General features: G+C 46.8%; 1 protein-coding gene across 1 annotated transcript; it reads left to right on the forward strand.

Annotated features, from left to right (window-relative positions):
* Positions 1–360: 360 nt before the first annotated feature.
* znf395b (zinc finger protein 395b) lies at positions 361–12,169 on the forward strand. Its single transcript, XM_055885705.1, has 10 exons — positions 361–574; positions 2,210–2,359; positions 2,742–2,938; positions 3,689–3,807; positions 5,383–5,585; positions 6,393–6,493; positions 7,109–7,451; positions 7,840–7,947; positions 8,178–8,299; positions 10,287–12,169. Exons 2-10 carry the CDS (start codon positions 2,246–2,248, stop codon positions 10,396–10,398), a joined length of 1,419 nt encoding a protein of 472 aa, XP_055741680.1. The 5' UTR covers positions 361–574; positions 2,210–2,245; the 3' UTR covers positions 10,399–12,169.
* The last annotated feature ends 5,013 nt before the right edge of the window (positions 12,170–17,182 follow it).

Consider the following 17,182-nt stretch of genomic DNA (forward strand, 5'->3'; position numbering starts at 1 on the left):
GTCTGTTGTAAAAAAGGTTATGACAATTCTGAGGTTATGACAAATAGATTTGTCATTCAATGTGTTTTCACCTCATATGTTTTGTTTATGTTTGTTTATTTTCCAAATTGCGAGATTGAGAGGGGAAACCCCATTATTATGAAGTTGCACAGGGAAACCATTTTAAACATGTATATTTGAACAAAACTATCTGCACATTAAAAACACGCATCAAAAATAATATGAAGAAATCAAATCTCTGGTCATTGTGTTTCATGTAGCCTATTTTCTCTGGCGCAGTTCTCCCTCCGTCTGTCTGTGTCTGAGCGCTGAGGGTGTAATTTTGATCTCGTAACCTATCACCCAGATATGCCCTTGTGCAGTCTCAGTGCAGTCTGATATCTAGCGCTGTGGCCAGCTGTCGCACTCGGCACTGCTCCACCATACGCACGTAGCCACATCCTCACAGAGCGCATCCAGCAATCCGTCCCCATCCAACCACCCTTTCACTGGTAGTCATCAAGGCAGACCCGGTGGAGACGCCTACTTTCATTCACTCTCCAAACTGGACACAAGAATCTCGATCGCTCTAACGGTAAATATCGTCATGTTTTATTATTAAATAGGATAGTAGTAATGTTTAGAAAATATTAATAACGTTAATGATGTGTTTGCTTTTTTCATACATGTTTGGGCATGTTTGTAATGGGGGGGATTTCCTAATCGTTCTGGGTTGCCGGGTAGGATAGATGTTTTCATTGAGTTCATCGGTGTTGTTTTGAGATTTCTCTATTTTCTTTTCACTATTACCACGCAGGACTTCGGACTAATACGAAAATGGCAATATTCTCAGGGAAATTATACTACTTTTTATTAAACATTAAGCGGATATGACTATATTCCCATCACCATCTCGAACACTCCGGCCGAAACTCGTGTCCGAACACGTTGTCAAAAAGGGGTGTGTAGCCTGGAAAGAAGCTCTCGGCCAATGAGCGCCCGTCTCCTCCACAGTAGGGTTGTTTACTATTGGAAGTGAGCGCCTATTGGACAAGACGACTATACCTCCAGGGTCTTTCATAGCCTATCGGCACAGTCCCCAAATAATGCAGTTTAAGACAAGTCTTTGTTTTAAAATCATAAACGTTAGATTAAACAGAAATGGGATATTGTGCTCCACTAAAAGCCACCCAGGAGTCCACACACACTGCACACTTGCTACCTCTCGGTCAGACAGACAGAGAGGGGTGTGGGATCTTCCAAAAAAGGTTTTAAACACTCTCGGTACAGGATGATGTCATTGGTTGTGTGATTGACTTTTAGGAATTTTCGCAACATCACTCCTTTGTTGGATGGAAACTGTAATTACACATGCAGATGCCGATAATAAACATGTAATTACCAGTAATGATTGAAGTGAAATATTTTGTGCTGTGATTTACATTCCAAGACATTACATCATATTTATATGCGCACAAAAAAAAAAACATTATTTGCTGCTTTCCTTCCAATGAAGAGATGACTTCTATTCTATGGTTCTAGAATGGCATAACTTCTATTCTATGGTTCTAGAATAGCATAACCTTTATTCTCTGGTTCTAGAATAGCATAACCTTTATTCTATGGTTCTAGAATAGCATAACCTTTATTCTATGGTTCTAGAATAGCATAACTTTTATTCTATGGTTCTAGAATAGCATAACCTTTATTCTCTGGTTCTAGAATAGCATAACCTTTATTCTATGGTTCTAGAATAGCATAACTTTTATTCTATGGTTCTAGAATAGCATAACCTTTATTCTATGGTTCTAGAATAGCATAACTTTTATTCTATGGTTCTAGAATAGCATAACCTTTATTCTCTGGTTCTAGAATAGCATAACCTTTATTCTATGGTTCTAGAATAGCATAACCTTTATTCTATGGTTCTAGAATAGCATAACCTTTATTCTCTGGTTCTAGAATAGCATAACCTTTATTCTATGGTTCTAGAATAGCATAACTTTTATTCTATGGTTCTAGAATAGCATAACCTTTATTCTCTGGTTCTAGAATAGCATAACCTTTATTCTATGGTTCTAGAATAGCATAACTTTTATTCTATGGTTCTAGAATAGCATAACTTCTATTCTATGGTTCTAGAATAGCATAACCTATTCTATGGTTCTAGAATAGCATAACTTCTATTCTATGGTTCTAGAATTGCATAACCTTTATTCTATGGTTCTAGAATAGCATAACTCCAGCCTCTACCAGCAGCAGTACCATGGCAACCAAGAGACCAGGGGACAGGACCTCTTCAGGACCACAGTCATGTCCCTCTACAGCAGTAAGACCCACAGACAGCAGGCAGCCTGGAGCAGAGACACAGGAGACACTGGTAGGTGGACCCATACAAGCAGAGATAGGAAGAAGGAATCCATCATTCAATTTCAATATTTTGTGGGTATCTAAAAGTATTGTCACAGTTTTGCTGTACAGGTGTCATTGTCTCAACTGTGCCTCCCTCTCTGCGTCTCACCCATATCTTATCAGTGTTGCACCCCTCTCTGCGTCTCACCCATATCTTATCAGTGTTGCACCCCTCTCTGCGTCTCACCCATATCTTATCAGTGTTGCACCTCTCTCTGCGTCTCACCCATATCTTATCAGTGTTGCACCTCTCTCTGCGTCTCACCCATATCTTATCAGTGTTGCACCTCTCTCTGCGTCTCACCCATATCTTATCAGTGTTGCACCTCTGTCTCCGTGTCTGTCTGCAGGTGTACATGCAGTGCTGTGGGCAGGAAGCCCCTAACTTGACAGAGAGGAACAGTCATAGGAAAATCATGGATAGAAACCATCAGGGCCCAGTCTTCGTGCCCCAGGGGAGGACTGAGAGGGTCTGGACCCACCCCCCGGCTCCCCAGCAGACTACAACTCCCACAATACCCTCCTGCCCTGTGTCTGCCCCTTACAGGTAAGCTCTCTCGCTGTAGGCATCATTCAGTCTAAAGCTGTTCTTCATCTTGTCACACGACCTTACAACATCAGCTGTTATCTTGATACTCCTCAACAGAGTCTCCGTTCTTCATCTTGTCACATGACCTTACAACATCAACTGTTATCTTGGTACTCCTCAACGGAGTCTCCGTTCTTCATCTTGTCACATGACCTTACAACATCAGCTGTTATCTTGGTACTCCTCAACGGAGTCTCCGTTCTTCATCTTGTCACATGACCTTACAACATCAACTGTTATCTTGGTACTCCTCAACAGAGTCTCCGTTCTTCATCTTGTCACACGACCTGACAACATCAGCTGTTATCTTGGTACTCCTCAACAGAGTCTCCGTTCTTCATCTTGTCACACGACCTTACAACATCAGCTGTTATCCTGGTACTCCTCAACAGAGTCTCCGTTCTTCATCTTGTCACACGACCTGACAACATCAGCTGTTATCTTGGTACTCCTCAACAGAGTCTCCGTTCTTCATCTTGTCACACGACCTTACAACATCAGCTGTTATCTTGGTACACCTCAACAGAGTCTCCGTTCTTCATCTTGTCACACGACCTTACAACACCAACTGTTATCTTGGTACTCCTCAACAGAGTCTCCGTTCTTCATCTGCTTCTCTTCTTTAAGTTGTCTGTTTAGGTGGAGATTGTGATCGTTTCTCCAAGACAAAATCCATCTTGTAACTATTGCCCCCCCCCCCCTCTTCAGTTTCTGGAGCCCAGGGTCGGTGGAGATGGATGAGATCATGGCAGCCATGGTTCTGACCAGTCTGTCCTGCAGCTCTGTGGTCCAGAGCTCTCCTCAGAGTCAGAATGACTCTTTACCAGGTAGGTTAGTCAATAAATCAGAACCATCTTGCTCTCGCTTTCTCTCTGTCTCTCTCTCTCACCATGCTGTCTCTAACATGGTTATATAGTGACTATACTGACCACCATGCTGTCTCTCTAACATGGTTATATAGTGACTATACTGACCACCATGCTGTGTCTATAACATGGTTATATTTTGACTATATTGACCACCATGCTGTCTCTATAACATGGTTATATAGTGACTATATTGACCACCATGCTGTCTCTATAACATGGTTATATAGTGGCTATACTGACCACCATGCTGTGTCTCTATAACATGGTTATATAGTGACTATATTGACCACCATGCTGTGTCTCTATAACATGGTTATATAGTGACTATATTGACCACCATGCTGTCTATAACATGGTTATATAGTGACTATATTGACCACCATGCTGTGTCTATAACATGGTTATATAGTGACTATATTGACCACCATGCTGTGTCTCTATAACATGGTTATATAGTGACTATATTGACCACCATGCTGTGTCTATAACATGGTTATATAGTGACTATATTGACCACCATGCTGTCTCTATAACATGGTTATATAGCGACTATATTGACCACCATGCTGTGTCTATAACATGGTTATATAGTGACTATATTGACCACCATGCTGTGTCTATAACATGGTTATATAGTGACTATATTGACCACCATGCTGTGTCTATAACATGGTTATATAGTGACTATATTGACCACCATGCTGTCTCTATAACATGGTTATATAGCGACTATATTGACCACCATGCTGTGTCTCTAACATGGTTATATAGTGACTATATTGACCACCATGCTGTGTCTATAACATGGTTATATAGTGACTATATTGACCACCATGCTGTGTCTATAACATGGTTATATAGTGACTATATTGACCACCATGCTGTGTCTCTATAACATGGTTATATAGTGACTATATTGACCACCATGCTGTCTCTATAACATGGTTATATAGCGACTATATTGACCACCATGCTGTGTCTATAACATGGTTATATAGTGACTATATTGACCACCATGCTGTGTCTATAACATGGTTATATAGTGACTATATTGACCACCATGCTGTGTCTATAACATGGTTATATAGTGACTATATTGACCACCATGCTGTCTCTATAACATGGTTATATAGCGACTATATTGACCACCATGCTGTGTCTCTAACATGGTTATATAGTGACTATATTGACCACCATGCTGTCTCTATAACATGGTTATATAGTGACTATATTGACCACCATGCTGTCTCTCTATAACATGGTTATATAGTGACTATATTGACCACCATGCTGTCTCTCTAACATGGTTATATAGTGACTATATTGACCACCATGCTGTGTCTATAACATGGTTATATAGTGACTATATTGACCACCATGCTGTGTCTCTATAACATGGTTATATAGTGACTATATTGACCACCATGCTGTGTCTCTATAACATGGTTATATAGTGACTATATTGACCACCATGCTGTCTCTATAACATGGTTATATAGTGACTATATTGACCACCATGCTGTGTCTCTCTAGGTTCATCATCAGGGGGCGGAGACATGGAGTGTGGGGGCGGGGAGCTTTCGGACAGCGGCAGCAGTGGCTACTGGAGCTGGGACCATGGCAACGTTAGTCCCGCTCTGTCCCCTTCTGTCGCCGAGATGGACAGCAGCCCAGATGAAGGACTGCATATGGAGCTGGAGCAGGGGGGTGAGCTACATACAGCCGCAAGGTCAAAGGTGAGGGTGGAGGAGGCTGTCGCCATGGAGATAGAGAGAGAAAGAGGCAGTTGAAGAATCGGTGAGGTAGCTGATGAGGTTTGTTTTGTTCTTCTCTCTCTGTCTCTCTTTCTCTCTTTCTCTCCCTTCCATCTCTCTTTTTCTTTACCTCTCTCTCTCCCTCTACCCGTCCCCTCTCTCTCTACCTCTCTACCCTTCTCCCCCCTGTCTCTCTCCCTCTTCCCCCTCTCTCCCTCCCTATACCCGTCCCCTCTCTCTCTACCTCTCTACCCTTCTCCCCCCTGTCTCTCTCCCTCTTCCCCCTGTCTCTCTCCCTCTACCCGTCCCCTCTCTCTCTACCTCTCTACCCTTCTCCCCCCTGTCTCTCTCCCTCTTCCCCCTCTCTCTCTCCCTCTACCCGTCCCCTCTCTCTCTACCTCTCTACCCTTCTCCCCCCTGTCTCTCTCCCTCTTCCCCCTCTCTCTCTCCCTCTACCCGTCCCCTCTCTCTCTACCTCTCTACCCTTCTCCCCCCTGTCTCTCTCCCTCTTCCCCCTCTCTCTCTCCCTCTACCCGTCCCCTCTCTCTCTACCTCTCTACCCTTCTCCCCCCTGTCTCTCTCCCTCTTCCCCCTCTCTCTCTCCCTCTACCCGTCCCCTCTCTCTCTACCTCTCTACCCTTCTCCCCCCTGTCTCTCTCCCTCTTCCCCCTCTCTCTCTCCCTCTACCCGTCCCCTCTCTCTCTACCTCTCTACCCTTCTCCCCCCTGTCTCTCTCCCTCTTCCCCCTCTCTCTCTCCCTCTACCCGTCCCCTCTCTCTCTGATCACAGAGTTCTTTCAGAGGAGCGTACAGGTGTCTGTGGCCCAGCTGTGGCAAGGTGCTCACGTCTTCAGTTGGGATGAAGAGACATGTCCGTGTGCTGCACCTGGGGTGAGTTCCCCTCTCAGCCACCTGGTTTAGAGAAACACATGCATGGAGTCCAATTATATTGTTAACTTACTCTGTCTCCCTCTCTTTGTCTCTCCCTTCCAAATTAACACACACACACCCCACCCCGACACACACACACACACCCCACCCCGACACACACACACACACCCCACCCCGACACACACACACACCCCACCCCGGCACACACACACACCCCACCCTGGCACACACACACACCCCACCCTGGCACACACACACACCCCACCCCGACACACACACACACCCCACCCCGACACACACACACCCCCCACCCCGACACACACACACCCCCCACCCCGCCACACACACACACACCCCACCCCGGCACACACACACCCCCCACCCCGACACACACACCCCCCACCCCGGCACACACACACACCCCACCCCGACACACACACACACACACACACACCCCCCACCCCGGCACACACACACACCCCACCTCGACACACACACACACCCCACCTCGGCACACACACACCCCACCCCGACACACACACACACCCCACCCCGACACACACACACACCCCACCCCGACACACACACACACCCCACCCCGACACACCCCTACAGCAGTGGATCGGAGCAGTCCCCAAGAGAGGAGGACTTCTACTACACAAAGATCTCCTGCGAAGCTCCAGCAGACCCCTCTCCCGTCTCCCCTCATCCCCCAGACCCCTCTCCCGTCTCCCCTCTTCCCCCAGCCCACCTCCCGGCTTCGTCCCCTCACGTCCCCTGGGGGTCCTGTGGCTCCCCTCTAAGCCCTGATCCAGATTCCGGTCTCCAGATCACCTCCTCAGGGTCAGGGAGCTCCAGGCCCAGCTCAGGCCCAGAGTCAGCCCCATACCAGCACAGACCTCTCAGCCAGTCTGCCCCCAGCTCCTCCTGGCAGATACAGACAGACCATCTCTATCAGGTAGGTGACCCTGGTCTCTTTCTCATTTCATATATATTCCACTCAGTAACAATTGCCACTGCTTTCTAGGCCGTACTGGGTCTGCCCTAACCTGTAGAGGGTCAGTGCTTTCTAGGGCGTACTGGGTCTGCCCTAACCTGTAGAGGGTCAGTGCTTTGGATGTTGAGATCATTTGCAGTTCATGATTGTTTATTTTTTATGGTTTCTCTGTTTCGCATTTCAACCAACTTGTCTTGTATGGCAAGGCAGTGATGTTGCGTTGTTGACTTGTCTTATGCGTTGTGTTTAGAAACAAACAGCTAGCCATCTTGAAAAGAGTTTGACTAGAATTGCAGTAAAATAAATGTATAGGAGTTTGAGAGATTTCTGTTCTGTTGTTGTCCTCCAGGCCTGCGCTCCCCTCCAGGTGACCATGTCCTCCTGCAGCCCCTCCCCCTGTTGTTGGACCCCTCCCCCTCTCACCGTCTCTAACCAGCACAGCCATCACAACACCCAGGTACGTCTGCTCTCCTCTCCTCTTCCTGGTTAGGCTCAACCTCAGCCGTTCCTTCCCAGGTCTCTCCAGAACCAGAATATCTTGTGATATCTGGCTAACATCTATGTCCTGGTTAACGTCAGAGCATCAGGCGGATGTGATATTAATAGTGACTATTTAATGATTTCTTATTACAAGACATGCCTTGCTTTTCTCTTCCCCCTCTACTCCTTCTCTCCTGCCCCCTACAGGTGATGACAGGTCGCTGCAGGTCTGTGAGTGTGGGAGAACAGTGGCTTCAACAGAGCAGTGCCACCAACAGGCTAACCACCTTGAGAGCAGCCTCCCCGTCACTCACTCACTGCTCCTTCAGGTTAGAACTACCTATGACTGCCTTTCTTCTCTCTCTCATCCCCGTCACTCACTCACTGCTCCTTCAGGTTAGAACTACCTATGACTGCCTTTCTTCTCTCTCTCATCCCCGTCACTCGCTCACTGCTCCTTTAGTCGGCACCATTTATCCTCTCCTTTCTTCTCTCCTCCATCTCAACTATCTATCCTCTATTCTTCTCTCCACCTTTCCTTTCCTCTCTCCTCTCCCATGTGTCTCAACTATCTCTCCTCTCCCCTGTGTCTCAACTATCTCTCCTCTCCCCTGTGTCTCAACTATCTCTCCTCTCCCCTGTGTCTCAACTATCTCTCCTCTCCCATGTGTCTCAACTATCTCTCCTCTCCCCTGTGTCTCAACTATCTCTCCTCTCCCCTGTGTCTCAACTATCTCTCCTCTCCCCTGTGTCTCAACTATCTCTCCTCTCCCCTGTGTCTCAACTATCTCTCCTCTCCCCTGTGTCTCAACTATCTCTCCTCTCCCCTGTGTCTCAACTATCTCTCCTCTCCCCTGTGTCTCAACTATCTCTCCTCTCCCCTGTGTCTCAACTATCTCTCCTCTCCCCTGTGTCTCAACTATCTCTCCTCTCCCCTGTGTCTCAACTATCTCTCCTCTCCCCTGTGTCTCAACTATCTCTCCTCTCCCCTGTGTCTCAACTATCTCTCCTCTCCATTCTGTCTCAACTATCTCTCCTCTCCATTCTGTCTCAACTATCTCTCCTCTCCATTCTGTCTCAACTATCTCTCCTCTCCATTCTGTCTCAACTATCTCTCCTCTCCATTCTGTCTTAACTATCTCTCCATTCTGTCTCAACTATCTCTCCTCTCCATTCTGTCTCAACTATCTCTCCTCTCCATTCTGTCTCAACTATCTCTCCTCTCCATTATGTCTCAACTATCTCTCCTCTCCATTCCTGATAACTCTATATTTCTCATCTATCTTCTTCTCTGCACAGACTCCACACCTCTCCCAATGTGACAAGAGGGCATAATTAGATGGCTAGATAAGAAACATGATGGAGAATGTGTAACTTATTCTCTCTAACACAGCCTTTTCTCTATATTAGGTATACTATTAGTCTGCCACACGTCCCCATCTTGGTTTCTTGTGTATCATACCTGTAGCTGTCACGATCGTCTTCTTGAGAAAGAGAGGACCAAGACGCAGCGCGTGAAAAATACATCTTCTTTTAATGAAGGAAAAAACAAAACACTTACAAAATGAACAAAACAAACGATCGTGAAGCTAAACCTGAACTAAGTGCACACATGCAACATAGAACATAGACAATTACCCACAAAACCCAAATGCCTATGGCTGCCTTAAATATGGCTCCCAATCAGAGACAATAAACCACAGCTGTCTCTAATTGAGAACCAATCTAGGCAGCCATAGACATACAAACACCTAGACAAGACACTGCCCCATTAAACATACAAACCCCTAGACCAACCAAAACACATACATCCCCATGTCACACCCTGACCTAACTAAAATAATAATGCAAACAAAGATAACTAAGGCCAGGGTGTGACAGTAGGACGGGGCGAGGGGAGGCTAAAATGTTTCTTGTTTATCATCCCTGTAGGAAGGGGCGAGGGCAGGCTAAAATGTTTCTTGTGTATTATACCTGTAGGACGGGGCGAGGGCAGGCTAAAATGTTTCTTGTGTATTATACCTGTAGGAAGGGGCGAGGGCAGGCTAAAATGTTTCTTGTGTATTATACCTGTAGGACGGGGCGAGGGGAGGCTAAAATGTTTCTTGTTTATCATCCCTGTAGGACGGGGCGAGGGGAGGCTAAAACGTTTCTTGTGTATCATCCCTGTAGGACGGGGCGAGGGGAGGCTAAAATGTTTCTTGTGTATCATCCCTGTAGGACGGGGCGAGGGGAGGCTAAAACGTTTCTTGTTTATCATCCCTGTAGGACGGGGCGAGGGCAGGCTAAAATGTTTCTTGTTTATCATCCCTGTAGGAAGGGGCGAGGGGAGGCTAAGAAGTGTCGTAAGGTGTACGGAGTGGAGCGCAAGGAGCAGTGGTGCACGGCCTGTCGCTGGAAGAAAGCATGCCAGCGCTTCCCAGACTAAACGAGTGTGTGAACGAAGGATGATGAAAGAAAGAGACTAAAACAGACAGGACACGATCAGGATCAGGGCCTGTGGGCCATCAACAACTTCCTTTTTTTATACCTTGTTTATTTTCCCCTCAAGGAATAAAGTTCTGTTTTTTTATACGTTGACCTGAGAAGTAAGTCAGTGTGCGACGGTGGTGCTAGTAGCTAGTAGGTTAGACTGTGTTATGTGGTAGGCCTACGATGCTCTTCCGTCCCAGACCTGTTTCTGCTGTGTAGCATGGCAACAACCGTAGGAGTTAGCTATACACAGGGATGGAACTTTTGGGCACTGGCTAGTTGCCCTGGGTAACATTTGGGTCCAAAGTATGCGCCATACAATATTTCTAAGAACAAACTTTGACTGGCCTGGTGTGATCTGAACAGTACTAGCGGGCTAGCTTCATATCCATCTAGCCTGGTCTGAACAGTACTAGCGGGCTTGCTTCATATCCTACTAGCCTGGTCTGAACAGTACTAGCGGGCTAGCTTCATATCCATCTAGCCTGGTCTGAATAGTACTAGCGGGCTTGCTTCATATCCTACTAGCCTGGTCTGAACAGTACTAGCGGGCTAGCTTCATATCCTACTAGCCTGGTCTGAACAGTACTAGCAGGCTAGCTTCATATCCATCTAGCCTGGTCTGAACAGTACTAGCGGGCTTGCTTCATATCCTACTAGCCTGGTCTGAACAGTACTAGCGGGCTAGCTTCATATCCATCCCTGGTTGTACTCTTGAACAAGGCACTTAACCCTTAACTGCTCTCCATCCAGGATTCTTCTTCTTCTGTACAGCAAACCGATCTGTCCCCAGGTTCCTTCCACCTTCCACTGAGCATCTCTCCTCACCTTCCACTGAACATCTCTCCTCACCTTCCACTGAGAGCATCTCTCCTCACCTTCCACTGAGAGCATCTCTCCTCACCTTCCACTGAGAGCATCTCTCCTCACCTTCCACTGAGAGCATCTCTCCTCACCTTCCACTGAGAGCATCTCTCCTCACCTTCCACTGAGAGCATCTCTCCTCACCTTCCACTGAGCATCTTTCCTCACCTTCCACTGAGAGCATCTCTCCTCACCTTCCACTGAGAGCATTTCTCCTCACCTTCCACTGAGAGTATTTCTCCTCACCTTCCACTGAGAAAATGTATTCTCACCTTCCACTGAGCATCTCTCCTCACCTTCCACTGAGCATTTATCCTCACCTTCCACTGAGAGCATTTCTACTCACCTTCCACTGAGAACATTTATCCTCACCTTCCACTGAGAGCATCTATCCTCACCTTCCACTGAGAGCATTTCTCCTCACCTTCCACTGAGAACATTTCTCCTCACCTTCCACTGAGAGCATCTATCCTCACCTTCCACTGAGAGCATTTCTCCTCACCTTCCACTGAGAACATTTCTCCTCACCTTCCACTGAGAACATTTCACCTCACCTTCCACTGAGAGCATCTATCCTCACCTTCCACTGAGAACATTTTTCCTCACCTTCCACTGTGTGTTTTTTCTCTTCTTCTTCAACATTTCATTCTTTCCTGTGGTCTCTACGGAGGTAATGGAAACCTGTTACTTCTACATGGTGTGCTATCTATGAGTTCTTCCTTTGGACTATTTTGTGTTTGTGTCTCTTTTTAAATGATTGTCTTTCTGTCCCGCCTGAGAGGTAGGCAGATGTTTATGTTATGTTTTGGCACATTTTATGGAAATGTATTTTACAAGGATAATGATAAATAAGCTACATTTGGTTTGACTCGTTGTGGTTTGAATGGAGTCAGTTCCTTCCATAACAGTATCATTGTTATGGTTCTGTCTGTATAAGCTTCTGAAAAGTATTGGGGTGAATTTGAATTGGGCAGTCAATTCAGGAATTAAACAGAAATTCCAATTTAAAAAAAAATTGTGTGTGTTCTCAATGATTTCTCAATAAATGGAAGAGAAGAAGCTAATTATTTCAAAAAGCTTGTCAAGTTTAGAATTTTTTATTCAAATCACTTCCTGTATTGATTGATTTCAATTGGAATTGAACCCAATCCTACTATTGGACCACGACCAAGGGATCAGGCAATTAGACAACAACATTTTATATTAGCCTTCTTATGAAACAACAAAAAAACGTATTGTCTAATGTTATTAGACACATTCAAATAAAGTATCAACAAAAATAACCACTGAGAATATTGGGCACTGACAATTTTCTGTAACGACAATCCACAAGAGAAATAGCAAACTCATTTATTGTATTTTTCTCTATACAGGTTTCATAAAGACTTTTAAACAATAATACACATTAGAAATGTACACTGTATTCACAAAGTTCTTTGTGTATGAACGAGAGACATGTACTCACAAACACACACACACACACACACACACACACACACTCTTTAACATACCCCAGTACAGTACTGGATAAATACTGCCTAAAGGTATGCGTGGCAAAACAATATCAACCTCTAAACAGGTGAAATTCTAACCTAAAACCATAACATAGTGTTGTGTTATTGAGTTTTTTCAGACAAGCAGACAAACTGTGTTTCATACAGTAACAAGAAGATAACATGCACATATCTCTCTTCTTGCCTTATTTTTTGTGGTCAAAATCAGAATTAAATTTGGTATGTATCCTAGAAGACAAATACAGGACATGATTCTACTCTACCAACACCAGGGGGCAGTGTTACCCTACTGTCTGGGATGCTGATTCTACTCTACCAACACCAGGGGGCAGTGTCACCCTACTGTCTGGGATGCTGATTTACTCTACCAACACCAGGGGGCAGTGTCACCCTACTGTCTGGGATGCTGATTTACTCTACCAACACCAGGGGGCAGTGTTACCCAACTGTCTGGGATGCTGATTTACTCTACCAACACCAGGGGGCAGTGTCACCCTACTGTCTGGGATGCTGATTTACTCTACCAACACCATGGGGCAGTGTTACCTTACTGTCTGGGATGCTGATTCTACTCTACCAACACCAGGGGGCAGTGTTACCCTACTGTCTGGGATGCTGATTTACTCTACCAACACCAGGGGGCAGTGTTACCCAACTGTCTGGGATGCTGATTTACTCTACCAACACCAGGGGGCAGTGTTACCCAACTGTCTGGGATGCTGATTTACTCTACCAACACCAGGGGGCAGTGTTACCCTACAGCCTGGGATGCTGATTTACTCTACCAACACCAGGGGGCAGTGTTACCCTACTGTCTGGGATGCTGATTTACTCTACCAACACCATGGGGCAGTGTTACCTTACTGTCTGGGATGCTGATTCTACTCTACCAACACCAGGGGGCAGTGTTACCCTACTGTCTGGGATGCTGATTTACTCTACCAACACCAGGGGGCAGTGTTACCCAACTGTCTGGGATGCTGATTTACTCTACCAACACCAGGGGGCAGTGTTACCCAACTGTCTGGGATGCTGATTTACTCTACCAACACCAGGGGGCAGTGTTACCCTACTGCCTGGGATGCTGATTTACTCTACCAACACTAGGGGGCAGTGTTACCCTACTGTCTGGGATGCTGATTTACTCTACCAACACCAGGGGGCAGTGTTACCTTACTGTCTGGGATGCTGATTCTACTCTACCAACACCAGGGGGCAGTGTTACCTTACTGTCTGGGATGCTGATTCTACTCTACCAACACCAGGGGGCAGTGTTACCTTACTGTCTGGGATGCTGATTCTACTCTACCAACACCAGGGGGCAGTGTTACCTTACTGTCTGGGATGCTGATTCTACTCTACCAACACCAGGGGGCAGTGTTACCCTACTGTCTGGGATGCTGATTTACTCTACCAACACCAGGGGGCAGTGTTACCTTACTGTCTGGGATGCTGATTCTACTCTACCAACACCAGGGGGTAGTGTTACCTTACTGTCTGGGATGCTGATTCTACTCTACCAACACCAGGGGGCAGTGTTACCCTACTGTCTGGGATGCTGATTTACTCTACCAACACCAGGGGGCAGTGTTACCCTACTGTCTGGGATGCTGATTTACTCTACCAACACCAGGGGGCAGTGTTACCCAACTGTCTGGGATGCTGATTTACTCTACCAACACCAGGGGCAAGTGTTACCCTACTGTCTGGGATGCTGATTTACTCTACCAACACCAGGGGGAAGTGTTACCCTACTGTCTGGGATGCTGATTTACTCTACCAACACTAGGGGGCAGTGTTACCTTACTGTCTGGGATGCTGATTCTACTCTACCAACACTAGGAGGCAGGGTTACCCTACTGTCTGGGATGCTGATTTACTCTACCAACACCAGGGGGCAGTGTTACCCAACTGTCTGGGATGCTGATTTACTCTACCAACACCAGGGGGAAGTGTTACCCTACTGTCTGGGATGCTGATTTACTCTACCAACACCAGGGGGAAGTGTTACCCTACTGTCTGGGATGCTGATTTACTCTACCAACACTAGGGGGCAGTGTTACCCTACTGTCTGGGATGCTGATTCTACTCTACCAACACCAGGGGGCAGTGTTACCTTACTGTCTGGGATGCTGATTCTACTCTACCAACACCAGGGGGCAGTGTTACCCTACTGTCTGGGATGCTGATTTACTCTACCAACACCAGGGGGCAGTGTTACCTTACTGTCTGGGATGCTGATTCTACTCTACCAACATCAGGGGGCAGTGTTACCTTACTGTCTGGGATGCTGATTCTACTCTACCAACACCAGGGGGCAGTGTTACCCTACTGTCTGGGATGCTGATTTACTCTACCAACACCAGGGGGCAGTGTTACCTTACTGTCTGGGATGTTGATTCTACTCTACCAACACCAGGGGGCAGTGTTACCCTACTGTCTGGGATGCTGATTTACTCTACCAACACCAGGGGGCAGTGTTACCCTACTGTCTGGGATGCTGATTTACTCTACCAACACCAGGGGGCAGTGTTACCCTACTGTCTGGGATGCTGATTCTACTCTACCAACACCAGGGGGCAGTGTTACCCTACTGTCTGGGATGCTGATTTACTCTACCAACACCAGGGGGCAGTGTTACCTTACTGTCTGGGATGCTGATTCTACTCTACCAACACCAGGGGGCAGTGTTACCTTACTGTCTGGGATGCTGATTTACTCTACCAACACCAGGGGGCAGTGTTACCCTACTGTCTGGGATGCTGATTTACTCTACCAACACCAGGGGGCAGTGTTACCCAACTGTCTGGGATGCTGATTTACTCTACCAACACCAGGGGGCAGTGTTACCCAACTGTCTGGGATGCTGATTTACTCTACCAACACCAGGAGGCAGTGTTACCCAACTGTCTGGGATGCTGATTTACTCTACCAACACCAGGGGGCAGTGTTACCCTACTGTCTGGGATGCTGATTTACTCTACCAACACCAGGGGGCAGTGTTACCCTACTGTCTGGGATGCTGATTTACTCTACCAACACCAGGGGGCAGTGTTACCCAACTGTCTGGGATGCTGATTTACTCTACCAACACCAGGGGGAAGTGTTACCCTACTGTCTGGGATGCTGATTTACTCTACCAACACCAGGGGGAAGTGTTACCCTACTGTCTGGGATGCTGATTTACTCTACCAACACTAGGGGGCAGTGTTACCCTACTGTCTGGGATGCTGATTTACTCTACCAACACCAGGGGGCAGTGTTACCTTACTGTCTGGGATGCTGATTCTACTCTACCAACACTAGGAGGCAGGGTTACCCTACTGTCTGGGATGCTGATTTACTCTACCAACACCAGGGGGCAGTGTTACCCAACTGTCTGGGATGCTGATTTACTCTACCAACACCAGGGGGAAGTGTTACCCTACTGTCTGGGATGCTGATTTACTCTACCAACACCAGGGGGAAGTGTTACCCTACTGTCTGGGATGCTGATTTACTCTACCAACACTAGGGGGCAGTGTTACCCTACTGTCTGGGATGCTGATTTACTCTACCAACACCAGGGGGCAGTGTTACCTTACTGTCTGGGATGCTGATTCTACTCTACCAACACTAGGAGGCAGGGTTACCCTACTGTCTGGGATGCTGATTTACTCTACCAACACTAGGAGGCAGTGTTACCCTACTGTATGGGATGCTGATTTACTCTACCAACAACAGGGGGCAGTGTTACCCTACTGTATGGGATGCTGATTTACTCTACCAACACTAGGAGGCAGGGTTACCCTACTGTCTGGGATGCTGATTTACTCTACCAACACTAGGAGGCAGTGTTACCCTACTGTCTGGGATGCTGATTTACTCGACCAACACTAGGGGGCAGTGTTACCCTGCTGTCTGGGATACTGATTTACTCTACCAACAACAGGGGGCAGTGTTACCCTACTGTATGGGATGCTGATTTACTCTACCAACACCAGGGGGCAGTGTCACCCTACTGTCTGGGATGCTGATTTACTCTACCAACACCAGGGGGCAGTGTCACCCTACTGTCTGGGATGCTGATTTACTCTACCAACACCAGGGGGCAGTGTTACCCTACTGTCTGGGATGCTGATTTACTCTACCAACAACAGGGGGCAGTGTTACCCAACTGTCTGGGATGCTGATTTACTCTACCAACACCAGGGGGCAGTGTCACCCTACTGTCTGGGATGCTGATTTACTCTACCAACAACAGGGGGCAGTGTTACCCTACTGTCTGGGATGCTGATTTACTCTACCAACAACAGGGGGCAGTGTTACCCTACTGACTGGGATGCTGATTTACTCTACCAACACTAGGGGGCAGTGTTACCC

This window comes from Salvelinus fontinalis, chromosome 27 (genome assembly GCF_029448725.1).
Source record: "Salvelinus fontinalis isolate EN_2023a chromosome 27, ASM2944872v1, whole genome shotgun sequence".
NCBI classification, from domain to species: Eukaryota; Metazoa; Chordata; class Actinopteri; order Salmoniformes; family Salmonidae; genus Salvelinus; species Salvelinus fontinalis.

Excerpts from the sequence above, each read along its gene's own strand:
- znf395b (XM_055885705.1), top strand. The coding sequence starts at position 2,246 with ATGGCAACCAAGAGACCAGGGGACAGGACCTCTTCAGGACCACAGTCA. Across the intron at positions 6,494-7,108 it reads GTCCGTGTGCTGCACCTGGG|CAGTGGATCGGAGCAGTCCC; the intron begins GTGAGTTCCCCT and ends ACACCCCTACAG. Across the intron at positions 7,948-8,177 it reads ACAGCCATCACAACACCCAG|GTGATGACAGGTCGCTGCAG; the intron begins GTACGTCTGCTC and ends TGCCCCCTACAG.